At 33.6% G+C, this 27,437-nt stretch overlaps 3 protein-coding genes across 5 annotated transcripts; 2 read left to right on the plus strand and 1 right to left on the minus strand.

Annotated features, from left to right (window-relative positions):
- Positions 1 to 1,517: 1,517 nt before the first annotated feature.
- On the plus strand, positions 1,518 to 6,123 carry LOC108461146 (alpha/beta hydrolase domain-containing protein WAV2). Of its 2 annotated transcripts, none has more exons than XM_017760868.2 (8): positions 1,518 to 2,040; positions 2,837 to 2,872; positions 3,005 to 3,083; positions 3,216 to 3,270; positions 3,365 to 3,481; positions 4,247 to 4,411; positions 4,787 to 5,006; positions 5,572 to 6,123. In XM_017760868.2, exons 1-8 carry the CDS (start codon positions 1,803 to 1,805, stop codon positions 5,592 to 5,594), a joined length of 933 nt encoding a protein of 310 aa, XP_017616357.1. In that variant the 5' UTR covers positions 1,518 to 1,802; the 3' UTR covers positions 5,595 to 6,123. The 2 variants fall into 2 exon arrangements, with proteins under 2 accessions (XP_017616357.1, XP_017616356.1); XM_017760867.2 differs by having other exon boundaries at positions 1,519 to 2,040; positions 4,787 to 5,012.
- Positions 6,124 to 6,968: 845 nt separating this feature from the next.
- On the plus strand, positions 6,969 to 9,905 carry LOC108463888 (PHD finger protein ALFIN-LIKE 4-like). Its single transcript, XM_017763877.2, has 5 exons — positions 6,969 to 7,339; positions 7,473 to 7,505; positions 8,084 to 8,312; positions 8,827 to 8,962; positions 9,499 to 9,905. The coding sequence occupies exons 1-5, from the start codon at positions 7,243 to 7,245 to the stop codon at positions 9,760 to 9,762; spliced, it is 759 nt and encodes a 252-aa protein (XP_017619366.1). The 5' UTR covers positions 6,969 to 7,242; the 3' UTR covers positions 9,763 to 9,905.
- Positions 9,906 to 10,847: 942 nt separating this feature from the next.
- On the minus strand, positions 10,848 to 15,424 carry LOC108463887 (protein PLASTID MOVEMENT IMPAIRED 1-RELATED 1). 2 transcript variants are annotated; one of them, XM_017763876.2, is made up of 4 exons: positions 15,264 to 15,424; positions 15,061 to 15,128; positions 12,280 to 14,924; positions 10,848 to 12,177 (listed from the first exon to the last, which is right to left on the minus strand). In XM_017763876.2, the coding sequence occupies exons 3-4, from the start codon at positions 14,922 to 14,924 to the stop codon at positions 11,028 to 11,030; spliced, it is 3,795 nt and encodes a 1,264-aa protein (XP_017619365.2). In that variant the 5' UTR covers positions 15,061 to 15,128; positions 15,264 to 15,424; the 3' UTR covers positions 10,848 to 11,027. The 2 variants fall into 2 exon arrangements, with proteins under 2 accessions (XP_017619365.2, XP_017619364.2); XM_017763875.2 differs by having other exon boundaries at positions 15,061 to 15,157.
- Positions 15,425 to 27,437: the final 12,013 nt, after the last annotated feature.

Below are 27,437 nucleotides of genomic sequence, written 5' to 3' on the forward strand. Positions count from 1 at the left end.
AAAATTAAAATTTCATCCGCCCCAAAATTTTTCTAGCTTCGCCCCTGAAAAAGTCGAACGAAAATCATTCATGGTAGACATATATATTAGGATTAAAGATTTACATATTGCAATGCGATTACTGAAATTTGAATTTAAAAAACATTTTCATAAAATTGGTGAAGAAATTGGAAATTGAACGACAAAATAAAATATTAATAATTAAGTGATAAATTGATTTAAATAAAATATTATTATTAAATATTACAATCCAATCCATGTACCTATTCGTATCTGTATATCTTATCAAAATATTATTATATTTAAAATATTTTAGATTTAAATATTCAATCGAGTTTGTGATAATAATAAAAGACTTTCGTTAAAATGAAGTTTTAGGTGTTTTTAGACACATGCCTATTACTCTTTTCATTATCAAATTCGAAAGAGTTAAAAGATAAAACCCTCCCAATAAATATATTTTTCAGTATTCAAATTGTTCGTAAAGCGTTCCAATATCTATATCTATATCATATCATATTGTATTTTATTTTATAAAAAATATAGGATAAAATATTCCATAAGTCCTTCTATTCTTTGAAAAATTGAAATTTAGTCCTTATATTTTTATTTTTAGGAATTTAATATTTTTGCTTTTCTTATTTAGAAATTCAAGTCTAACTCATTAACACTATTAAATTTTATTTTGTTAAATTCAGATTAATTACAATGTCATTTTTTAATTAAAAGGCTACTAAGATAGTATTTTTTAATTTAAAATATTACACCAATAAATTTAACAGTTTTAATAGTTAGACCTAAATTTTAAAATCTAAAAGTATAGATTAAATTCTAAATTTTTATAAAGTATAGGGACTTATGGCATTTTAACCATAATTGTATAATTTTAAAATTTTTAATTATTACCTAATATGAGTAGGGGTGAGTATTCGATCGAGTCGAGTCGAATTGAGTCAAAAATTTTCGAGTTAGTCGAGTTGACAAATCCTATTTTAGCAACCGAACTCAATTTGAAATTTTTTCGAATCGAATCGAATCGAGTCAAAAAATTTCGAGTCAAATCGAGTCGAGTTAACGAATCCTATCATTTATACTTAATGTTGTGTTTAGACGGACCGATTATTTAACTAGTAGATGAAATACAAGATTATTTAACTACATGAACAATATAATGATTTAGTCTTTTAACTTAATGAGTAAACATTTATCAAAACGACGTAGTTTTACCTTTTAACTTAATTATGAATTTTAACTTTTAATAAAGTAAACATTTATCAAAACTACGTAGTTTTACCTCTTCTTATTCGGATTTTCGGATAACTCGAATTGTGTAATTCATATTCGAGTTAAACCGAAAAACTTAATTTTTTATTCGAGTTGATCCGAATAACTTGATTAACTCAAATAACTCGAACTATTTAATTCAAAATTTAAATTTTTTATCGAATTTTTCGAATCGAATCGGATTCTGCTCACCCCTAATCATGAGGTCTACCGTTATTATTAGAAGGTCTTTAGGGTAACTGACCTAAACCCAAATGCCGAATGTCCTTGTGAAGGGAGGGTAATGCCGAAATGGGACCCACCATCCTTTGAATCAAAACAAAATTATCTGGAAATTCAATCGATTTTTTTCTTAAGAAAAAAAACTAAATTCTAAATAAAAATTTTTTTAAAAAAAGAAAAAGAACCAATCAGAAAATACCACATAAAGAACACTCCTCTGAAGAAACAGAAATCCAAAAAACCAAATCCTAGGCGACGACTAAGAGAAAGAAGGAAAAAAGAAGAAAGGGGAAAAAATGGTGTCTTACGTAAGCGTGTTGTTGTACGGAGTGGGAGGGATAGTGATGGCTGGGATGGCGTTGCTGGTAGCGTTTCAAGAGAAGCTCGTTTACGTTCCGGTTTTGCCGGGTCTAACTAAATCTTACCCGATAACGCCGGCCCGACTCGGGCTCGTCTACGAGGACGTTTGGCTCAGATCCTTGGACGGAATCCGACTCCATGCTTGGTTCATCAAGCTCTTCCCTGAGTGTCGAGGTCACTCTCACTGTCTTACTCCCGATCCGCCTTCTTTTTAGCGTTTTTATTTTTTTGTTACGTTTTTTTTAATTGAATTATAGTAATTCTGCTGGTTTTAGTTGTCTTTTAGGAGATTAGGGATTAGGATTTGGTTTTCGGTTTGAATTTTTGGAGCTAGTGTTTTTTTGCTGGTTTAAGACTGTTTAGTTGAATGCTGATTTTTGGTTAAGATTTTACATTTTTTGGATTAGAATTTTATTGTTTGATTTGTTTTTTTTTTTTTTGAAAGGTTATGTTCTCTTGACTATTAGACTGTCTAGTTTGCGCTTATATCCTTGTTTCTGCTCTATTTTGAACTTTGAACAATGAAAATAGGATGATTGAAACAAATAGGGTTTATTTGAATTAAGTGAGAGCTGAAGTAATTCTTGAGATTAAGAGTATGAACTTTTTTTTAAAAGTAGGTGAAAATTTCTGGGAGACGGGCGATTTGTTTGATTGATGTAGTGTGATGATTGTCATTATGAATAGTGTATCGTTTTTAGTCCAATTGGTAAGAGTCAGATATGAATGGCATAACTGATGTGTTTCTATTTGTTTTGGGCTGGGCACTTGATTTGGCTATTACATATATTTGAAAGTTTTGGTAAAAGTTTGTGAGATCTTGTGAGAAAATGAATATGAAAACGTAACCGAGCATTCACAATCATATGCTAAGATGTTGTCTTGTAATATATTGTGGTATGTTGGTGTTCTGTGATTCAGACCGCAATACCATCTCATTTCTTAGAAAGTAGTTCTTTTGGTTTTGCAGGCCCAACCATCCTGTTTTTTCAAGAGAATGCTGGAAGTATCCTTTTCATCAGCTTTAATGTCTTTGCATTATAATTTCCATTTCACATTTTAGTGTATTCAAATTGGAAAAATATTTTTCTCTTCTGAAATCCAAGGTCCTTGGGCAACCTTAACCACTGATCCGCAGACATTGCTCACCGTCTGGAAATGGTACGCATAATGCTGCAGAGGTTACAGTGCAATGTCTTCATGCTATCATATCGAGGGTGCGTGTTCTGAACATCTAATTTGATGCTTCTCTGTTTATGCTTTCTTGTGTTTTTGGCACCACGACCTTGATTACTCCTAGTATACGACTTATCTACTTAATGAAGTTTAACACCCAATTGATCAAACAGTTATGGAGCAAGTGATGGTTATCCTTCTCAGCATGGAATTATTAACGATGCTCAGGTTGTGACTCTGTCAGTTTTTCTATACTAGATTCATAAAGCCACTACCTTACCAAACTAGCAATCTTAACTGTTTCTTTCTTTTTTTCGTTTAGGCTGCCCTGGATCATCTCTCCCAGCGGACTGATATTGACACAGATAGAATAGTGGTCTTTGGAAGATCACTTGGGGGTGCTGTTGGATCAGTACTCACCAAAAACAATCCTGATAAGGTATTTCTCTTGTGATTATTTCATTTAGTTTTCTTTCTTCCTGAGAGTAAAGAGATTAGAATCAGAAACTACGCTATTGTGATACAGTAGTTCAAACTCATGCCGGAAAGATGATCAACATACTGGTTTCATCTGTTTTGCTTGTTGGACAATTGCCTGGTTAAACTTCAGATTTGTCTGCTTTCACATGACATGACTGTATCAATAGAATGGCAAAATTTTATTACATTTGGCACATTTACTTGTAAAACTTGTGGTCTGACTGGAGATGTTAGATCATTTGCGGCTTACACATAGATTTGTATCAATGTTCATAAGCCGGAGAAAGATGATGTAGTGTAGAGTTAGTTTCAAAGGATGATGAGAGAACTGGAAACATGCAGTTGAGCGTAACGCATTGAATGAGACTACAGTTTTTCTGGGCTGTGCAGATGCGTTACAGATATTTTAGTTCACTTTAAGGTGTGATCGTAATTCAACTAAATTAGCATTTAAGTTTCATCTAGTTGGACTGTTATATTCCCAAATTGATTACTATTGTTTATTTGTTTCATGCTGCGTGGCGTGGATTTCTTCCACTCATGTGATCATGTTGCTCTAATTTCTACTGTTCATCTTTCATGGTGGAAGGCATTTCTACAATCAATTTGTGCATTTGTTTGCTAGACTCAGCTACAAATATTTTATTATTTCTTCTCCTAATATATATTATCTGTTTTAGGTTATATTAAGTATGTCATTTCTTGGTTTGCCTTTACATTCCAGGTTGCTGCATTGATATTAGAAAACACTTTCACATCTATTCTGGACATGGCTGGAGTTTTATTGCCTTTCCTGAAGTGGTTTATTGGAGGCCCGGGTACCAAAGGTCCCAAAATTCTTAATTTTCTTGTCCGTTCGCCATGGAGTACCATAGACATCATTGGGCAGGTACTCGTTGATTGGAAATTTGACTTCACTTCCTGAATCTTTAAGACTATTAGTGGCATATATATGACGAAAAATCTCCTATTACATATATGTAGCGTATCTGAGTCAACTGTGAAGGAAATAGTTCCTTGGTTTGAAAGAAACTGTTTAGACATTTATCCTTATGCTTATCTGTCTATTAGATGCTAGGGAGTAAAATAAGTTTAGGTTCAAGATAATTTTTGTACCTACAGTTGGCATTTTTGACATATTTGAATTTTCCAAATGTATCTGTAACTAGGGAAACATGGAGATGATGCTTGTTCTACCTTGTTTGTGTATGGCACTCGATCACCGCACTAGTTGATTTTGTTATTTTGAGCATTACATCTGCAGGTCAAGCAGCCTATCCTTTTTCTTTCTGGATTGCAAGACGAAATGGTTCCGCCATCCCATATGCAAATGCTTTATGCTAAAGCAGCTGCTCATAACAGGCAATGCATTTTGGTAGAATTCCCTACTGGCATGCACATGGACACTTGGTTATCTGGCGGTGATCACTACTGGAAAACAATTCAGCAGTTTTTCGAAAAACATGTGCCGAAAACTGGATATGGTATTGGTAATTAACCTTTTTCCCAATGTAACTATCGCTGGATGATATTTGACAGGATTAGCCTTTTTGCCTCTTGATGATATTTATTTTTCCTCCTCTATCTCTTGCATTATAAATTTTTCTGCTTAAGCTCGAATTTGCATCCGAGCCTAGCAGCACCTTGTGAACAACCTAGTTTCTGCATCTTGTTGATTGTCTTGCAAAAATATACTACTGTTGGAAGCATTTCTTAATGTCATGACACTAAGGCTACATTGTTTAATATTATATTCAACGGTGAACATTTCCACATCGAATCTTTACATGCCTTCTTTCTGGTACATGTGGAGGGCAAATCTGAATATAGAAATTAGAAACAAAACAACACACCTATATAACTGTGCTTCATTTTCACTGTTCTCTCCCTCTTTTGCTTATCTTTTTTTTTTTTTTTTTTTGCTTATATATGGAGTAGCCGGAACTGCCAATAGAATGTTAACTACTCGTTACTTTCCTTTTTATGCGACCCCTTCCCCCTCGCCCGTCTTTTTTTCTCTTTTTGATTGGTGCCTGATGTTGCTTTCAGATTCCCAGAGGAGAGGTGACTAGCAGGCGTGCAATCTTTTGAGATTTTATTATTTGGCTCACGCACCCTGGATCTCAAACTTTTGTCCCTTTTCTTTTGAAGCTGCAGCTGGTAGAAGCACTCTATAAACATACACCCCGCTGTTGTCGTCGATCATTGTCTCCACGATTTTTTTTCTTCTTTTACTGGCATACGAAACATAAGCTGATTAAAAGCGATAAAGAGAAAGAACGCGAATTCCCGTTTAGTATACGGTATGACTGACTTTGACGAACAATCGTGTAATACCATCCCAATTCTGCTGGTTCCATTTGTATGAAATAAGAAAACTATTATAAGAAAAAAAAAATGAAAAAAAGAATGTAGCAGATGTATGGTTGGTGCTGATATGTTTGAACTATTTGCATCTCTGTTTTTTTCTTCTTTTTTTGTATGGGGCAGTTTGGTCTTTTAGGTGTTTCAGCATTTGTTTTGACAATTTAGGTTGTTTCTGAACTTTTCTCTTTTTCTATTTGTTTCAATGGTAATTTTGAGCTGTTAATTTATATGAAACTGTTGTGGCAACTCCAAATCTCTTTCACTTTTTGCAAGACAATCAACAAGATGCTTCCAATAGTGAAAATGAAGCACAGTTATACCAATCAGTACAAGTCTGGATGCATTGGTCTAGATCAAAGAGAATTAAAACGCAATGAAATGATTGCAACTTATAGAAATTTACACTGAAATAAAAATAAAAATTTGATGTTTTGATTTATTATCGGAATAAGACATTTTGGTCTTATCAACAGTATTGATACAGAATTGACTTTTATTTATTTATTACGAGACCTTAGATTGAAACAACAAAAGAAAAGTATTAATGATTTAGGGTCTCATCTTGTAAGCAAATTATTATTAAACTATTCAATTAAAAAAATCAATTTTAATTCTGTTGACAAATTTCAAATTTGACTTATTGAAAATCAAATTTGAGTATTTTAATTTTTAATTATTTAAAATTTGAATAAAGTATAAATAATTGAATAAAAATCAAAACAAAATTTAAATGAATTAAATTCAATTTAACCTAATTTATTTTTAAATTTTAATTTATTTTAATGTTTAAGTTTCAAACCATTTATCAATTAAATCTTAACTCATTGATATTAACATTATTGCTAATGTAGAACTTAAAATTACATTATTAAAAAACTCAAACGACTCCCCAAATATTATTGTATAAACATGCATACCCACTAGATCCTTAAACGTGGCAAGCGTTCAACCAAACAACGTACGCCACGTGTACTAAAAGTCCTTTTCATCCATGTCAAAGTTCTAAGCATTCCCCCTTATCTCAAAAAAGCAAAACAAAATTGAAACCCACAAAATCTATCTGACCTTTCATTATAATAAACAATTATTAATTAAAAAGAAAAATTATACTAAATAAACTATTTTTTTTGTTTTTTTATCCAACTGCTCTCTGCTAAATACTATTTATTTTCAGTGTTTCCTTCCTGTCTTCTGATATGTTTTTTTGTTGTTTTCAAATTTTGAATCACAGCAACACTGTGTAGAGATTTTCGATTTTTTTTTATTTCGTCTCTCTCCTTTTGTTTTTTTTCTCCGTTAAAACTCACTCCTTTGTTTCCTTCTCTTTTCTTCACTCAAAAAAGTGTACGGAGAATGGACGGAGGAACACTGCATAGCCTCAGAACAGTAGAGGAAGTCTTTAGGGATTTCAAAGGCCGCCGTGCAGGAATCATCAAAGCCTTAACCGCCGGTCTTTTCGTCTTCTCCTCCTCTGAGTTCTTTTTAGGGTTACTTTTTTTCTATGTTTATTTTATTTATAGCTTGTTTTTTGTTAACGCATTTTAATCTTGTGTTTTTTTTTTCTGTTTTGTTTTCGGTCGCAGATGTTGGAGAATTTTTTGAACAGTGCGATCCTGGTTAGTTTTATTTTTTTTTTACTTGCTTGAAAGTTGCACATCCAAAATTTATGTTTGTTACGTTATGATTGTTGGACGTAATGATTAAATTAGCATGTAGCTCAAATCAAATTATTTATTTTCCTAATGAGGTGTTGTAGTATCCCTGAATTTTACTAAATTTAGATGTACTTTGTGTAGTTAATGAAGCAAATAGATCACTTATTTGTGATTGTTTAAGTTTAAATCCTGTGATCGGAACTTAGATTTTATTGAAACAACTTATTTCATTTCCTTGTCCAGCATTTTGTACAACTTCCTTTATGCTCTATCGTTTGCTTTGAAACATGGATTTGAAATGTATGACCTCTCAATCTCCTAACCAATAGTCTTATTTGTTTCTCTTGGTAATATGACTTTCAGTAATTTGATTATATATGAGTACGTTAATGGTTGATTTCGTCTGTTCTTGATGGTTTGTTTTTGTTTAGTATTACGTTGTTAGTGATTTGCCAAACTTACTTAAGAATGGATGTGATTACCCTGTTTCTCTATTATGTATACTTGGGATTTCGTTTGACCGACATTGTGTTTTTCAGAGAAGGAGAATCTTTGCTTGTATGGACTTCCTACTGAACAGTGGGAAGTTACTTTACCTGCAGAGGAAGTGCCTCCTGAGCTTCCGGAGCCCGCATTGGGTATTAACTTTGCTAGAGACGGGATGCAAGAAAAGGACTGGTTGGCACTTGTTGCTGTTCATAGTGATGCGTGGTTACTAGCAGTGGCTCACTATTTTGGTGCTAGGTTTGGTTTTGATAAAGCTGACAGGTACAATTTCACCCCTTTTCTGCTGCATAACTCCAGGGAGAAATTAATAATGCTTGGTGGACTGTATGCTTAATCAACTTTATTTTAACTGTGAGCTTTTCATGGTGGAAAAGGTATTGAATAGTGATAATAGGAAATGGATGCACAACAAAAGTTTCATGTAGCCATTATGTCTCATCCTTCTTGTTGAGTCATCATGTCATGTGGGGGATCAAGTATTTAAATGTTTCACTGGATATAAACTGGATATAAGTGCATTTAAACATGTTGTGCACATCATTTTTCACCTCGGGTTCTGTTAGGTCATATCCTTTAGATGAATGGTTAAGGACATGTGAGTTAATGCTGGACATGCACATGAAGCTTGGAAACAGATATCCATAAATTAAGTGAAATTTATTGCATACAATATTTTTTCATATAGAAGTTTGAAAAGATTGACTGGAATTTTTAATTAAGGAAGAATGCTGTCATTTTTGTTGTAGATATTAATTTGTGAGTTAATTTGATGCAGGAAACGTCTCTTCACTATGATAAATGATTTCCCTACAATATTTGAAATCGTCTCTGGAAGTGCCAAGAAACAGACAAAGGAGAAGTCATCAGTTTCAAATCATAGCAGCAATAAATCCAAGTCCAGTGGAAAAGCTGTAAGTGGGACATTTTTTTTTAAAGTTTTCTGATATCTTAAGTAAAATATGATTATCAGTTAATAGTAATGGAAAAGAATAATGGCAATGTGTGGGATATCTCAAACTTCATAGTTCTGTTATATTGGTAGCCAAACCTTTTGTTCCTTATTTGGGCCAAACTTAGTTGAACATTCTTGAAAACCAAAACATTTAATTTCAAAGCTAATTATGTCATATTATTCTGTAAATTATCCATAATGCGGACTAATCTGGTCTGTCAAGGCTGTTTTATCACATTATGATTCCTGAAGCTGGATTCCAACCCCCAGCTATGGTTTTATGCTAGTGTTGTTTCGGGTTTTCTTTTTGATATGCCAAGCACATTTTGACAAGTTACTGACATTTTCAGTTAAATACATGTAATGAACTAAGCCAAGCGTACTTCTATCTATTTAGTATCAATTTTATGTGGAACTCTTTCAATTGATTCAGTGTTTATTACGTTCATTTTCATTTCTGCACCACGTTATACTCGGCTATTTCCTTTTTCACAGAGAGGGTCTGAATCTGCTAAATACTCAAAGAGCGTGCAACTGAAGGATGAGGAAGAGGGATTGGACGAGGAAGTGGAAGAGGAGCACGGGGACACCTTGTGTGGCGCATGCGGTGAGAACTATGCGTCAGATGAGTTCTGGATTTGCTGCGACATATGTGAAAAGTGGTTCCATGGCAAATGCGTAAAGATCACCCCCGCCAGGGCCGAGCATATCAAGCAGTACAAGTGTCCCTCTTGCAGCAACAAGAGAGCACGACCTTGACCCTAAGGAAAATGCCAGTTCAATCAGGTTGTAATCTTTCTCAGGGACTGTCAGTTGGATGTAAAGTATTAGTAGTTTCCCGGTGCTGAACATGTACTCTTGATTCCAGATTTCGGATATATAACATTTCACTTGCAGGAAAACTCGTTGCCAGATAAAGTAAAGACTGCTAGTTCATTTGCATCTCGATGGGTTAATCGTTTTCTTTTTGTTAGGCTATGTGTAGCATAGAATTTTCCCTTTTTGAGAGGATCTGGTTTAGATGTTTTTGATAAACCCTTATCAGGCATACATTCATAGTTGACAATGTCACTCGAGTCTAGTAACATAGGAGAACTGAATGAAGGCAAAATTCGTGTCTTGAGTCCTGTGTTTGCTTTTAGATGGTTGTTCCAAAAGGACAAGAAAGTGTTATATAATGCCTAAGTTGCATTTAATCTCAAATGCTAAAATGAAAGATGAAAGATACTAGTATTTGGATTATCTTAGCAGGTCTGAAGATCTGACTGAAATTTGATAGGATTTGGGCAAAAATATTAAGCCCAGAAAATACTTGAAAAAATTTGACCTGTTTAAAGTATGGGTCAAACTCGGACTTGAATCTTTAAGGCTCGAGCATAGTTTGATCTAGTCTATTTTTAAATTTATAATACTTTATATTATGTTATTTTTATATACTATGTAATTTAAAGTATATTAAAAAATAAATCTATATTAAATATATAATACTACTTTAATGTAAACATTAAAATAATGTTAAGATGATTATATAAAAATTTCAATAAATAAAAATATATAAAATTATTAACTAATAAAATAAAATAAAATAAAATAAATATTTAAAAAATAATTAATATGGATAGGCTTAAATTGAACTTAAACTAATCTTTTGTAAATATCGGTGAGTTGAGTCTGACCGGGTTTAGATAAGCACAAATTATGTTAATATAATGCTTAAGACCGACCCAACCTGGCCTTGAATACCTCTAAATATTAGCACTTAATACTATCATCGTTATTAAAATATAAGTTCCAAGGCACTACCCTAACGGTGGCTCAAGTTTGTAGTCCATTCTCATGTAGGATTTTCAAATGAGACTATATTTAGAAAAGAGAGAGGAAAATGTAAAGCTTATCTTTGCTTTGTTTTTGACTTTTTGAGTTGCACGAATGGATACATTCAAACAAAATGCACGAAAAATCTCTGCAAGCAGAACTCATCAACACTGTAATAATCTCAAAGCAGATTCCAATGCATATACTACTTATCGATATCTGATAGTTTCATTGGGTAATATAACGTTAGGGTTTCGAATATGAGGATTAAGGGCTGCCAATTCTTTCCATTTAGCCCCGGTACCGTGAATACGAGACGAGATGCTCCACAAAGTGTCACCTGGTTGAACCTTTGTTGTTGAGGGGGTTGAAGATTTAAAACCAGGCTTGGATTTCAATAATGGATGCTTATTGCTCTTTCCCATTCCATTGGCCAGCAACCATCGAGAACCGGATTGTTGTTGGGTCGTGCTACCCCAAAGTTTTTTCTTGCTGGGCTCGGTCTTCAAACCTGCAACATGAACATCGGTGATTCTGTATTGAGGAATACCTTCCTCTTGGGAAGCTTTTTCTTCTTTCATCTCCTCAGGTTTCACCTTCTCTTTGGTGGCGGCCTCCGAGTCATCATCATCTTGATTGTCGTTGCTCAAAGCCGAAACAGTAGCATATATCTTTGGTTTTGGTGGGACAAACACTCTCTCCACTTGAATAAGAGCAAGCATTGGTGCACCAACTGGCTCGTAGTTTCTCATGGTATCGCGAAGTTGCACCATCAATGCCACTGTGAAGTTATTCCCTAACAAACCACACTTTTTACCCCGTTTTTTCTCTCCCTTTGACCCTCTGCGAATTGAGTCCAATGATGTAGCATGATGAGCAGCAAGGATTTTAGAAGTTCGCTCGCTTATTTGATCTTCATCGTCAATATCCCCGGAATCAAGTCTCATCCATTCATCAAGAGTTAGTGACAGACCCATTAATCCATCGACATTATCACCGCTGTCTTTTATATCCAACAATTGCAACCCGGCAGTTCCATCCAGACCAAGGGACCCACTAATACCAAACCCCTTGCCTTGAAGGGCTGAAATTTCCCCAAAAGACCGTGCACTGATGTTTGAAGGTGCATCCTCATCTGACATGCCTGACTGAATTCTCAACCCTTCCATTGAGAGAGCTTCAATCTTATCCATTGCCAATGGAGCAAGATCTTCAAGGGCTACATAATCTGACCCCATCTCATTGACAGAGGTTGAATTAAGATCGCTAGAGCTGGGTCGAGTTGATCTTCTTTTAACTTTCTTTTGCCTGCTAGACATATCTTCCCCAACTTCAAAGTCATGCTGCAACGAACATTGCCTGCGTAGAAGAAGCAATGACATATAATATCAGTACGATTTCACAAACAGTGTTTATGAAAGAAGTATATGTTGAGAAACCAAAGAAAAATGAATCATGAACCTCTCCGGTCCCTCCAGAGCAGGAGCAGCTTCCCATGCAACTTGTTCCATAGTTTTACCGGTAATATCCTCCAAAGGCATCAACTTATTTGCCTGCATAGAGAGCTTCTCAATCCCAACTGAGGCCAGTTGCTGAAGTATATCCATTATACCAGAACCCATTTCTGCAGGTACTACAACCGGATTAGACACCTGCATGATCAGGTTCCCACCACTTTTAGCATCCCGGAAAAGTGAGGGATTCATAGATCGCAAAAATCCTCCGTTCTTTGTCTGAAGAAATGGACCTAAACCATCTCCGAGAGGAGGCAGTTCAAGTGGATCTTCAGGAGGCAAATCTCCTGGACTCCCAAACCCAACAGAAGACCCAGATCGAGATTGCTGAAAAGCCTTCTCATTCAATCCCCACTCACGCATTAACGCTTCAGACTCCAAGTCTTCCAACACTTTAGCTCTCGTTTTATTCCTCCCACCAGTTTCCTTCTGATATTCTTGCTCAGCATCTTGGATAAAAGATGATAAATCAAAACTCTCGGTCAAGCTCCCCCAACCAGATGCAGTTGAGGTGTCGAAACCACATTCTAGTTCCTCTTCATCAGCCATGTCAAAATCAAATAATGAGCAACCGCTGGCTAGGGTATCCTTCTCAAATTGCCTTAATAAACGCTCCCTTGGTGACTCAGGTTCACTCTCAGAACTCAAGCCAAGTAGACTATGATCAATACCGAGCATATTCAAGAAATCAGTTGCGACAGATTCAGTAGCTTCATCCAAGCCAAGTGATTTCGCCTTATAATCACCTTTATTATCCATGTAGTCCTCTGGATCTTCAAGGCCAGGAGAAGAAGCTAATGCTTCCCCCAAATTTGTAACACCATCTAAAGCTAAATCCAATTCTCTCATCAGCGATTCATTTGAGCACTGTTCATCCTCTTCGGAACTGCGATCTTGCACCACGAGCATATCTCCTTGATTAGAGATATGAAGCTGAGAACATTCTTCAAAATTTTCTCCCACACCAGGATTAATTTCATCAACTTGTGGGGTTTCTACGGTTGATAAAGTAGCCGCAAGGGAAACTTCCTCCGACCTAGCCTCTCCTTGATTAGAGGGATGAAGCTGAGAACATTCTTCAAAATTTTCTCCCACGCCAGGATTAATTTCATCAACTTGTGGGGTTTCTACGGTTGATAAAGTAGCCGCAAGGGAAACTTCCTCCGACCTAGCCTCTCCTTGATTAGAGGGATGAAGCTGAGAACATTCTTCAAAATTTTCTCCCACGCCAGGATTAATTTCAACAACTTGAGGGTTTTCTACGGTTGATAAAGTAGCCACGAGGGTACCTTCCTCCAACCTAGCCTCTCCTTGATTAGAGGGATGAAGCTGAGAACATTCTTCAAAATTTACTCCCATGCCAGGATTAATTTCAACAACTTGAGGGTTTTCTAAAGTAGCCACGAAGGTAACTTCCTCCGACCTAGCTTGTTCTTCTGAAGACAACTCTATCCCTTTTTTGTCAACAGAGAAGTCATTATCTTCATTTTCTTTTTCAATATATTCGTTAATTGATTCAGATGCAAGGGAAGCTGGAGGTCTGATGGGCACAAAATGTTCATTTAACACATCAGGTTCAGGCTTGGAAGAAGCAGAAGCATCAGGCTTTTCTTCATCAAGCTTCTGGTCTACTGTGTTTTTAACATAGAGCTCTGACTTTGGCACAGACAAAACTTCATGAAGATCTTTTATCTCTTCCACAACGGGAGATGAGCCAAAAGGCCTGGTGTTAACTAAACTGGGAAGACTCTCAACACACCTCGTTGTGACCAGGTCAACGTGATCAAATCCAGCAACGGCTTTTCCTGTACTCTGATTATTCTGCTTTATATGTGATAACTCAGCACGATGCTGATTATTTTTGAGCAGCACAGAATTATCCCCAACAACCATATAACCAAAACTAACATTCATGGTAGCACCTTTGGCCTTCCCTGATAACTTAAAACTTGTCGTCCACTTCCCCGTACTCTTCTCTTCCTCTAATTCTTCCAATGTAAGTGGAAGTAACCGCGTAAGGTCAACTCGATGCTTCCCCAAATCAAAGTCTGGTGTTCCCAACACAGATGCAAAAAGCATGGAATGCTTAGCCTCATACTTGGCCGAAAGGCCACTTCGAACACCATATATGGAACACGTATGCGTCAACTTCTCTCTGAATTCCACAGTTCCATTAAAAACTTTAGAAGGACGAGTTGTTAGATCCCCATCCCGCCTCTTCCAATGCACAAATAGACTAAGATCATTAAAACTTACTGGTAAACACTCAATGGAGTGTACTTCAAGTGAGAAACAACAATTAAACCTCCGGTTCCGAACATTTGAAAACACTTTCAAAGGCTTCCAATTCCAAACAGATTTCTTCTCTTTAAGCAGAGGGTCCTCATTACTATTTTTCACGGTTGATTTCGGTTCCGGCAAATTGGTTTTCCGGGTTGGTTTAGACCGAGAATTAAAAGCGGAAAATGAATTGCTTGAACGGTTCTTGTCTAAATACAAAGCTTTGCTCATAGTTTCAATTTCATTCAATAACTTCCCATTACTCGAATTCCCACCATTCTTCTTCCTAGCTTCAGCTTTCGACAACATCATCTTTTTCATACATAAAAAAAATAATAATAATCAGATTAATCTATAGAAGTTAAAATAAAAACCCTTACTGAAAATTCATTGAACAAATCGAAATCGAAATCTAACAAAAGATTCAAAATTACTTAAATTAAATTACCAAATTGAGCTTCCCAGAGACTGGAATTTCCCAACTAGTTCAATATATAGTCTCCCTTCGGCGTTTGGCTATCAAAAAATTCAGGAAAAAAAAGTTCCTATTCAAAAAAAAATCATATATAAAAATCTAGCAAAAAAAACCCCAAAAAAACCGCAATAAGCATGGGAGCTGAAGAGAATCGGACGGAGATATCGAAAACTTACAGCAAGCAAATTAATGGCGGCTGAGACTAATGAACCGGGCTTGTCTCGGCGGTTCGCTGCCCCACTTTGGGCCTTGAATTGCCGCTGCCTTTTACTCGAACCAACATTTTGAAACCAAGCTATGAAAAGGCGTTATATTATGCGGTTTATATTATATTCTACTTTTTGGTCCAATTTTAAATATTTTATAAAACAATTCTCTTAAAAACATATTAATTAATTGTATTACGTAAATTTTAATTAAAAAATACTTGGTTTCTTTAAAATTACATATTATTTCGTTTATTAAATCCAATAGACTAATTGAAAGAGTTTTATTTTATTTTTACGATTTAATCCATTTAATTTTAGATTTAATCACATTTTACTATGTAAAAATTAGGTTACATTTTATATTTCTACTAAAAATGGACAAGTCAATCTTTATATATTATATAAGGAGCATAGTTAAGGGAGATTGTTAAGGTCTCAATCTTCCTAAAATGAAAAATTTTCATTTAAATCATTTAAAATTCTAAATTAATAAAGATAAATTTACACTTTGATCACTTAAAAATGATAAAATTTTAATTTAATCTTTTAAAATTATAAAAATATAGAGATTAAAATAACAAAATTATATTTTTATTATCGTAAAAATTATAATTTAATTTCGGTCTCTTAAAAAATTTCTAGCTTTGCCTTAAGTTATATCAAAGAGCAGATTGATCTTTTCAGTTAAAAATTTCATTTATTTATATTGTAAAAATTGGTATAATTGATAAAATAACTAGACAATAACATATGACATGCCACGTGTACATCATGTTGAAGCATAAAAACTAATTTTTAATAATAAAAAAGATAAAAAGTAAAAAATTAAACCCAATTTATTTTTTGATCTAATTTACTTATTAAATTATCAAAATACTTTACTTGCGTTGCATGGAAATAACGTGACGTTATTGTTGAGCAGCTAACTTTACAAAAGGAGTTCAATATAGAGAGAGCATATTCCTTTTTTCTTTAAATGTTGAGAGAGCATATTCAATTGGTTTTTATTATTATTAAAAATAATGAATATTTATATATCTTAAATTTTATATTATTTTAAAAATAGTTATCTTTCTTTAAATATTATTATTAACTTTAAAAAACACAGTACCTTAAAGAAAAGAAAAGCATTACTTTAAAACTTATATTTTACATAATTAATTTATTTTAAATATACAATATATTTTATTTATGATAATTTTGGTAGCTTTTATTCCCGCGTTACCTAATTTTGGAATATTTACTTTCCTTTCCAATGCACATGAGGATTGAGAAAGTTTTAGAAAATCCTCCATGAGAAGCAAAAGCAAATTTTGAATTTATTTTAAGATTTTGTTTCTATATCACTTTTCTAGAAATATTATTTATATCACTTTTTTAGAAATATTATTTATAGATTGATTAAGTTTTAGTTCAATTAGTATAGTCATTGTTATCAATGTAAGAGAATGTGGGTTCTAACTAGATGTGAGCATGGGCTAAGTCGGGCTCAACTAAAAATTCAGACCAGTTTGTTAGGGCCCAGGCCGAAAAATGGTCCTAAAATTTTGCCCAAGTCGAACCCAGATAAAAATGCTAAAACTCGAGCCCGACCTGACCCGCTCAGATTAATTTTTATATTAATTTTATATTATTTTAAAAATATATAATACAATCAAAAATACTAAAAACATCAAAATAAATATTTCCCAACAAATTGAAAATAAATTTTTAAAAAATGTATACTTAAATAAGATTAAGATAGATGCAACTCAACAAGCAAATGTCTCTAAAATAATAACAAAATTAACAAATATCTTTAAAATAATAACAAAATTAATAATAAAATAAGTTTTATACAATATTCAAACAATAACAACAAAATAGTAGCAACATAATAATAAAATGGTAGCAAAATAGGGAGAAAACAATAAGAAAATAATATTTAAAAAAATAGATTTTTTTATCCTTTAGTAGATTCGGGTCGGGCCGGGCTCGAGTGAAAAATGCATTACCCAAGGCCCAATCTATTTTTTAAACGGACCTTATTTTTTTTATCCAAGCCCATTTTTCGGGCTTATATTTTTGTCCAAACCCTCCCACATTTCGGTTGGGCCTCAGGTTTAGTTTGAACGTATTGAAAAATATTATTATGGATTGAATATGGCCTATGAATAGTTCTAGGCATTGAATAAAAAAATAGATATAATCAAAATGTATAATAAAATTGTTCAAAGAAATATTATTTATAATAATATATACATTTAATACATTAAATTAATTTATAAAATTATAAAATTATATATTTAATACCATATTATTAGTACAATACCATACTAATTAATTTTCTAAATGTTTAAAAATGTTATTTGTTTATATCAAATTCAGTAATGATTTTAGTAATTGTGGTTTGTGCACCAAAAAGTAATAATATTATAATTTTAAGGCTACAGTGTTTTAAAAATAAACTGTTTCACTTCGGTGGAATTTTGGCAAATATATTTAAGTAAATTGTAGTCTAATTTGTTTGGAAAGGATGGAAGGTTCTAAAGAAGTTTCACAAAGTTTTTGTTAGTAAGTGGAATCCAATGTTTTTTGTTTGTAAAGAATTTGCAGCAACTGATCTTTTTATGAGGAAGTTTCATAAATTTTAACCCATTTTTAGTATCAAGGTTGACATTAAGCATGTGGGGTGGAGGTGCATTTGTTGTGAAATCCGAATGAGTTCCTTCAACATTGTCTAGACCTTCATCGTCAGAATCACTCTCTTATGGTTCAAAAAATAATGTAATTTCTTAATCACTCGGCCCGAACTCTCGAATTGGATCATTATTGATTTCAGATCTCTCTTCGTTATCAACCTTAGTTACATTGTCTAGGGTTGGATGCCTCTTCACCGGTGTAGCTTGTAAGGAGTATATCACTTGTTCTTGTAAACCGTATCTCTAGAGTCAATAATTTTATATGAGGAACTACTGAACTCAACAACTTGCTGCCGTTGCTCTTCAGTTTTATGTTGAGGTCTATCCTGTAGAGGTACTCAAATTGGATTAGTGATCGATTTTTAAGTTTTGTCGTAAACCTAATTGGTTCTTTCCAATTATGTAAATCAATAGTTCAAACCGCACTCAAAGGTAGGGCATTTCCCATTTTTATAGGAACTTTTGTACCAGAAACAATGGTATCTCCAATTATAGCCCCTTTAGGATGTAAAATATATCTCTTCTTTATAACCAAAATCACTTGCAAATTGTCCACCGGTGTAACTTGATGGCATATTCGTACAAGGTTTTCCAACATAAAACATCGGTGTTTAGAAGTTGAATCAAAAGCACTTACAAAATGTCGTGCATATATGTTGAAGTTCAGGTTACCAACTAACCCCACCTATTGGACGAACTGTACGTCAAAGTTGAAATCAAATGCTGAAACAAATGAATGCCTTCCCATTGATGATTCTGACATTTCTTGATAGGAGCTTTGTAACAATGTTGTCAACCTATCACACAACCATGTGGTTGGACTTTCTGCTTCTTGTTCCTGATAGGCATTAACTATAACTGTTGTCGAACTCAGAGCACCTTCATCAACATCGACAAAGTGGACATATAACTCTAGTATAACATTTCCACTAGACCAATGCGAATCAAGCATCGCCTTGACCTTCATGTCGCCTATTAGCTCAAATATATCATATCTAACGGGGTCCAGGGATTTTAGATATTTATATTTCAAGCTCGAAATTCTTCTTCGGCTTAAAGTTGCCACTTTCCTTCTAATTTTTTACCAAAGCTCGTGCAATTTTATGCTCTGGTTAAAAGTCAACTGTAGATTAGGTTAATACAAAAACGACACCAATTTTAATGTCAAAAATTTGACCGTCATAATAAATAATGACTCTAATTCATGTACTCATCTTCAACGACTCGTCTTCAACAAAAGAACTTGTTTCACATGTTTAAAACCAAAAGATTATATAGAAAAATGAGTAAACTTTATCTAAATTCAAATGACACTTACTTGAACTAATTTACTTTGTTAGATTGGTTTTGAAATTCAAATTTTTAACATAAACAATCTTTTTCTTATGCAAATTTCATTATAAAAATAATTTGCTCAAAATGTCAAGATGGAACTATTAACAAAATTCATTCATTTTATAGGAAATACTACCCCTGATATCAAACATAACTTCAAAATGTTGAAAAAGATTGGCCATGACAAGTTTAAAAAATATTTCTAACAAGAAGCATTTTCTTGAAAAGTCTAAATAGTTTTTAAAAAACGCTTTTTGTTAGAAGAGATTTTCAAATTTAGGATGTAATTTTTAAATTTTATTCAGAATTCTCGAGCCTGAGAATCTCGAGTTTAGGGTTAGAGTTCAGGGGGTAAAAATATGTGGGAAGAAAATGCCTCCAACAATGCACACTTTCAGTGTCTTTGTTGCCACCTCAACTGAAAATGCCTTCTGTAGGAAGCATTTTCTTCCCATACATTTTCAACCCTATCCCTAACATAGAATCTCACGAAAAGAATTTAGAATTCTGGAATCTCGAGATAATTTTCAAACATCCCATCCCTAGAATCTTAGACGGTCATGCGCTCTCACATAATTTATTTTTTTAAAAAAAATTTCCCCCTCGATTGCCTATATAAAGGGGGGTTTTGCTTTCATACTCCATCAGCTCTCTCACCCAATGTCCCTTAGAAAAAAAAATTCAAGCTCGAAGTTGTTTTTTTTTTTGTTAGGTGCTCAAAAATTTAGGGAGAGAGATTATTTTGTATTTGTGTTTGAGAGAGACATTGTGATAGTTTTAAGGTATGTTTGAATTCATGGTGATGGGGTGACGCTCGAAGACCCACACATTTCATTTCCCGTGTGGGGATGAAACCATTACATTAGAAGATGTCCATAACCTATGACAGAGTTGGGGGTAATAAGACTTTTAGGGGGAGTGATTGTGGCAGTGGAGAAAAACTAAAACGAGACTCGAGGCGACAACGATTATTGTGATTAAAAAACTTATTAATAACAACAAACCACTGTCGTCCATAGTTGAGTTTCAACTTTTTCTCCACCTTCACAATTACTCCCTCTAAAAGTCTTAATGTTCCCAACTCTGTTACAAGTTTCGGACAATGAGATTAAGGATACTACTTTGATGGAGATGGAAATGAAGAAAAAGAATAAGTTAATTATACTGGAAAACCCTTTTTCCTCTCTATGATTATGACTTATGTATGAGGTTTATAAAACACCATCTTCTAGTGGCATGAAATTTGAACCTGTGATCGCATAATAATCGTCAACTGGAGCTCGAGTTATACTTGAACTTATGACTGCATAGCTACTATCAACTGGGAACCTTAGTTATACTTCAACTCGTGACCGTATAACCACGATGAATTGAGAGCTCGAGTTGCAACGTGACATCTTCTAAGGTAATAGTTTCATCCACTGTAACTGCCTGATTTTCATTGGTATCAGGAATAGAGATTTGAGATCACTAAATCTGACAGGTGAGTTGAAAATTTAATAAATTAATACCTATGAGTCAAATGTGAATATAAAAGCATTTTTAAATTAGTGAATTTGGTGATTTAAAAGAATTAATTAGGTAAATTGGGTCGAGAATGAGGTATCGAGACCTCGACTTCATAAATCGAGCCATAAATATATTTAGAAATATTTATGGAGTGTTGGTGAGGTAGTAACAAAATTTAGTCAGAAAATTTTGACGTTTGGGTGGTTAATTAAATAAAAAGTACTAAATTGAAAAGGGTGTAAAAGTTGCGAAAAGAATTAAATAGCTCAATTGTCAAATGAGGAAGGACCTAAAGTGAAAATAAGCCCAAATGAGATATTTTGTGCGGCAATAGCTGAGAAAAATCAGGGAATGGGTGAAATAAGGTCAAAATTGGAAAATTGACAAAATTGGCTAAATAAAAATGGGACTAAATTGGAGTATCTGGAATTCTCTTCATTTCTCTTCATATTCATCAGCTGAAAAACAGCCATGGAGGAGGGTTCAAGCTGGTATTCATACTATAGCTTCATGTAAGTTTAATTCTTGCTTTCTCCTTGAAATTTTTATGTTTTTGGACTTTTACAATTGGGTCCAACTTACTATTTCATTAGTTTTTGATTCCATGTCTAATTTTTGAAGTTTTTATGGATGAGTACTGGAAGTATATGATGATTTGGCATGGAATTAGAGCTTTAAATTGTTTATATTCTGATTTTATTGAAAGAATTGAATAGAAAGTGAATGTTTGAGACCTAATTGTAAAAGAGTTTGAAGTTAGAGTTTTATGTGGAAATTATGAATTTCAATAGTTATGAAATAACTTATAATGTCTAGAAAAAGTATTAATTGAGAAAATTATCTTAATTGAGGGGTTAATTGAGCAAGGACTGAATTGTATGAATTGTGAAATTTGGGGTAAAATAGAAATCAACATTTTGCACTAAAACTGTTTTGGGCAGCAGCAGTAGTTTAACTTTGAAAAATCACCAAAAATTTTAGAAATCTAATTAGAGGATGAATAAAATATGAAATTAAAGCTTATTGAGTCTAGTTTCCTATAAAAGAAATTATGTAAGCAATGGAATTGTAAATCATGAGATACAATAACTTTTGTGAGACAAGGTCAGAATGATTTCGGGTTCCCCTGTTTTGAATTTGGAAAATCATAAAAAATTTGATAAAAATAATTAGAGGCTTAAATTTATATTTTTAGAATCCTTAATGAGTCTATTTTCAATAGAAACAAACTAGAACATCATTCGAATCTTGTACGAGAAGATAATTAATTTTTAGTGAAGAAGGGTCGGAACTGTCAGACAGCAGAACAGGGGAGATTTCAATGAATAAACTGTATTAATTGGCCCAACCAAAAATTAAGAAATTTTTATTGTAAGAATACATATGAGTCTAGTTTCTGGAAAAATTTATGGATCTTAATTTTGAGTTCTGTAGCTCAAGATAAAAATAATTTAGTGACTATGACACAGATGGACAGCTTGAATATTCACATAAGTAGATAGTGAAAATTATGGATAATGTTAACTACAAGTGTGTTGTTTATACTAAGGATGTGGATGGAGAGGAGGAGGAGGAAAATATACAAAAATATATGAATGACTCGTGTATAAATTGATCACATGCCCGATTATAATCGATAAGTGTTTGATTAGAAATGATATAATGTTTTATTTGGTATATTTATTATGAAATTATGATTATCGTTATAATACAAAAATTGAACTTGTGAGTTTATATGGCTAAATTTTAGTGATTATTTGTTAATTTTATGAATTTCATGATGTGTTATTTCATATGTATTGATGATAAAATCGTGAATAATGTAAAAGCATGAAAATTGAATAAATGATCAAATTGAGCATTTCGATTCGATGACAAGATGAATTGAAGGAAAAGACCATGGTTGGACCATGGCAACAAGTGATAAGTGATAGCTTCGGCTACACTTATCTGATCAAGGAAAAGTGAAAGTGATAAGTGATAGTTTCGGCTACGCTTATCTGATCAATGACAAATGACAGGTGAAAAGTGGTAGCTTCTGCTACGTGATCAGTGAAAAGTGGTAGCTCCGGCTACCTGATCAGTCAAAAGTGGTAGCTCCGGCTACCTGATCAGTGAAAAGTGGTAGCTCCAGCTACCTGATCAGTGAAAAATGGTAGCTCCGGCTACCTGATCAGTGAATAGTAGTAGCTTCGGCTACAAGTGACAAGTGATTTCCGTATAAGACCATATCTGGGATATGGCATCAGTGAGATATGTGATTCGTGTACGACCATAGCTGGGCTATAGCATCGATATATGAATATGTGTACGACCATAGCTGGGCTATGGCATCATTATGTGAAAATGTGTAAGACCATAGTTGAACTATGGCATCGAGAAAACGAAGTACTCAATTCCGTAAGACGTTCACTAATTTGACAAAGTTTGGTAAGTGTTACATGGAACTATGTGATACAAGGAAGTACAAGTTGATAAGATACAAGTATAGAACTTGGTTGATAAATGAATTCATTTGTGATTGTATAATTGTTCATCTTGAATGTATTGTCCATATGTATTGATAATTCAAATGTTTTAATGAATAAAATTCCGATATGGAATAAATTGAACACGAGATAAATAATTATGAAATTGAACTCGGAATTCATGAAAATGACGGTTATTGATATATGGAGACATGAGACATTGATATATGAATATGGAAAATGTTTGATAAATGTGTTTATTCATAATTATAGAATTATATACATCATGTGTACTATTTGCATAAAGATGATATTTCAAATACTTTAGTTATTTAAGCTTAAATATGAAATAGTCTTAAATCAAGATAAGTTGTTATGAAAATATATTTAGATTACGAGATATGGCTGATATATGTTGTATGATTACATAACGTGAAATTGTGTATATATATGAGAAATATAATTGAATGAGGCTTAAGCCCATACACGTTTCTTGTTATTTATATGAAGTGAACGACTGACAAGGGTGATGAAGTTATAAACAGAGAGTTACACGGGTTGAAAACACGAACGTGTGACTCTCTAAAGTGTAAAAATTTTCTAAGTGTTGCAAAAGTTTTATATGTTTATGGTTTGGTCCCGAACCACCCTGAATGTAAGTTTTAGGCCCCGTAAGCCCATATAAGGGACATTAAACATATGTATGAAAGTTTTTAATTTAGAAAAAATTTTATGGCTGATTTTTTTTACATGATTGATCATATTAAGTTTGGTAATGCCTCGTACCCTATTCTAGGCTCAGAATACGGGTAGGGGGTGCTACATCCCCACATGATAGATGAAATGCGTGAGTCTTCGAGCACTATCACATCATCATAAACTTAAATATGCCTTAAAACTATCACAATGTCTCTCTCAATCACAAACATAAATAAATTTCTTTCTCCATATTTCCAACACCTAACAAAAAAAAATTTGAAAGTGAGAAAATACTTCATTCGGAACACGTTTTTTGCTTCTCTCTCCAAAATCAACTTATTTCCTTAAATTAAAAAAAAACTTAAATCCCTAATTAATTTTAAAAAATGACGTATTTATCTCATTAGCCCAAAAAATTGAATATATACCTTTTATTGATATTCATGAAAAGCCCTTTTCAATAGCAAGATTGGGGTTTTTTTACTAATATGGGTTTAAAAATTTTATTATCTACCAAAATAGGTTGTCAGATTGATTATTTACGAAAATAAGTTGTTTTTTTTAGTCGCGCCTGTCAGAGAGGCGGGACATAATATTTTAATAATAATTTTTTTAATATTTATTATTATTATTATTTTATTTAAAAAAATTCGGGTAAAAAACGGGTCGTGCCTGACCAGTAGGCGCGATATGTGGCCCCTGCTGCAGGGGCGCCACACCCTGCAGTCCCATCACACTCCAGGAGCAAAGAGAGAAAAAGAAAAAAGAAGAAGAAAAAGAAAGAAGAAGAAAAAATTAGTAATTTTTATAATTATTTTAAAATTAAATTGTTAGTAATTTAGAATTATTTGATAAATTTTTGTGTTTGTAATTATTTTAAAATTAATTTATTAGTAATTTAAGATTATATATTCTAAATTATTTTGTTTAGTTTAATAATGTTAAATTTATTTTGTTAAATATTTTGTTTTAAATAATTTGCAACTGTAAAGAAAATAATTTAGAAATTTTAGAAGTCTAGAGACTAGAAAATTGAAAGTAAAAGAGATTGAGAATAAAAATTAGAAAAGACGGACAAAATTGAATGGAAAAAGATGATATGGTGAAAGGTTTATATAGTATTAGAGTTTGAGGAAATAAAATTTGTAAATGTTGGTGCAATAAAATTAATTTCTAAAATGGTTGTGCAATAAAATTATTTTTAGTAATGTATTAGTGTATTGTGATTTTTGATAATGTATTTTAAAAAAATATTTTTATAGCTATTTTATTAGTAATTTATGATTTGGTTATATAAATTGTTAGTGTTTAGTATTTTTACGGTATTTTACCTATTTCGTATAAAAAAATTTATTATATACGGAAATACGATAAAATATGGTTGAGCCTCCTGAGTAGGCACGACATGTCGCGCTTACCTGACAGGCTCAACATATCGCGCCTGTCAGGTAGGGGCAACATGTGGTGCCTCCTCGTTAGGCGCAACCCGTTTCCCCTATATATACCCCTTCCCTGGAAACCATGAGCAAAAAAACTAGTAAAAAAAATTAGCAGAAGAAAAAAGAGAGAAAGAAGAAGGGAAGAAAGGAAAAGAAGAAGAAGAAAAATAAGGTGCTTTAATTTATTTATTTTTAAATAGAATGTAGAAACTTGTTAAAAATTTTATTATTTAATATTATTTTGTTGGATAAATAATTTTGTTTGTTAGGTTCTGGATGAAAATTTTTGCATCAAAAATTTTGAAAATTTTGAGAATTTTGAACTTTTTTTAACAGATCTAGTATTGAAGATGGAGAACAAATTTTTCGTATGCGTTTATTTTGATGGAGAAATTTTGACAACAAGCGTCAGATGTATTTTTGAATGCCGCAAACAAGTTGCAATGAGATTTAATAGAAATATCTCGTTTGATGATATGAAGGAAAAAATTAGTGAAAAAATTTATAGACGTTGTGGGAGAAGGATCTCGAAAATTTTCTACAAGTTTCTAGTTTCGATGGATCCCATAAAATTTACCGAAATGGAACTTGTAGACGATGAAGATGTGGATACAATGGTCGTTCTTTACTGCCATAGCAACCAAAATGCACCGATTCACTTATTTACTGAGTTAGCTGTTGTGGAGTCAATAGAAGATCCAACTCCATTAGGTGAAAAAGATGGACCCCAAGAGCCGTATATGGTGGTTCCGATATCATACGTTGGTAGTCAATCAACTACACATGGGATCGATATTGATATTAATGCTACACCCGAGATTGATGTGGGTGGTGATGATGTATACTGAAGTAGTGATCCTTCTGATTATGAAGTCGATATTAATAGTGATCCCGACGTGGATGATGTCCCAGGTGATATTGACGATGAAGGCGTGAACGAGAATGGAAACATTAATACGTCTTTAGTCGGGAACTAGATCCGTCGTATTGTGATACACAATAATCCTGGGGCACACATGTCTCGGATAGACCCTGATGCGGCACATGCAGTCGAGTTCCCGGAGTACCTTGAGATACTACCTGCTCACCAGATGGCCATATATTCTGATCTTTAGGAGTTGTTCGTGGGCCAGAGATTCAAAAGTAGGGAAGAGTGCGTATTTGCCATTAAACGGTATAGTATGAATATATCAGTGGACTACAAAGTCGTCAAGTCTAAACCGACATTATATATTGGAGAGTGTTGGAAGTCGACAGAAGGCTGCAATTGGAGGATACGAGCTGCATTTATCCAGAAGTCTCAGATGTGGGAGATACAAAAATTTGTTGGCCTCACGCATGTACTTCAACACGAATGATAGAAGATCATCGAAAACTTGATTCGAAAACTATTTGTACATGCATCATGCCAATGGTTGAAAACATGCTGACCATTAAAGTTTCAGTATTAATTGCCGAAATATAGGTACGATTCCAGTATCGAGTATCATACCGAGGCATGGATAGCTAAACAGATGGCAATGGAGCAATTGTACGGAGATTTCGATGCATCGTACAATGAGTAACAGGGATGGATTGCAGCAATTAGGGAGAACGTACCGGGGACTGTCATTGAGTTACAGACACGACCTTATTATGGCCCAGATGAGCAACGACAATCTGGTAAAAGAATATTCCAACGGATGTTTTGGACATTTGATCCATGTGTGCGTGCATTTCCCCACTGTAAGCCATTTGTGCAAGTAGATGGGACATGGCTATACGGTAAATATACACAAATCTTACTTATTACGATTGCTCAAGACGGGAACAAGAACATGCTACCGATTGCATTTGCCATCGTAGATAAAGAAAACATGGAGTCGTGGGAATTCTTTCTTACAAATCTGCGAAGGTATGTAATTAGTAATGATAATATTTGCATCATCTCCGATAGAGGGAAATGATTAATTGCCACCATTAGGCGTTCTGGTGCGCCATGGAGATCAGTTTACTGCATATGGCACATTG

The sequence above is a fragment of the Gossypium arboreum genome, chromosome 13 (genome assembly GCF_025698485.1).
Source record: "Gossypium arboreum isolate Shixiya-1 chromosome 13, ASM2569848v2, whole genome shotgun sequence".
Lineage (NCBI taxonomy): Eukaryota > Viridiplantae > Streptophyta > Magnoliopsida > Malvales > Malvaceae > Gossypium > Gossypium arboreum.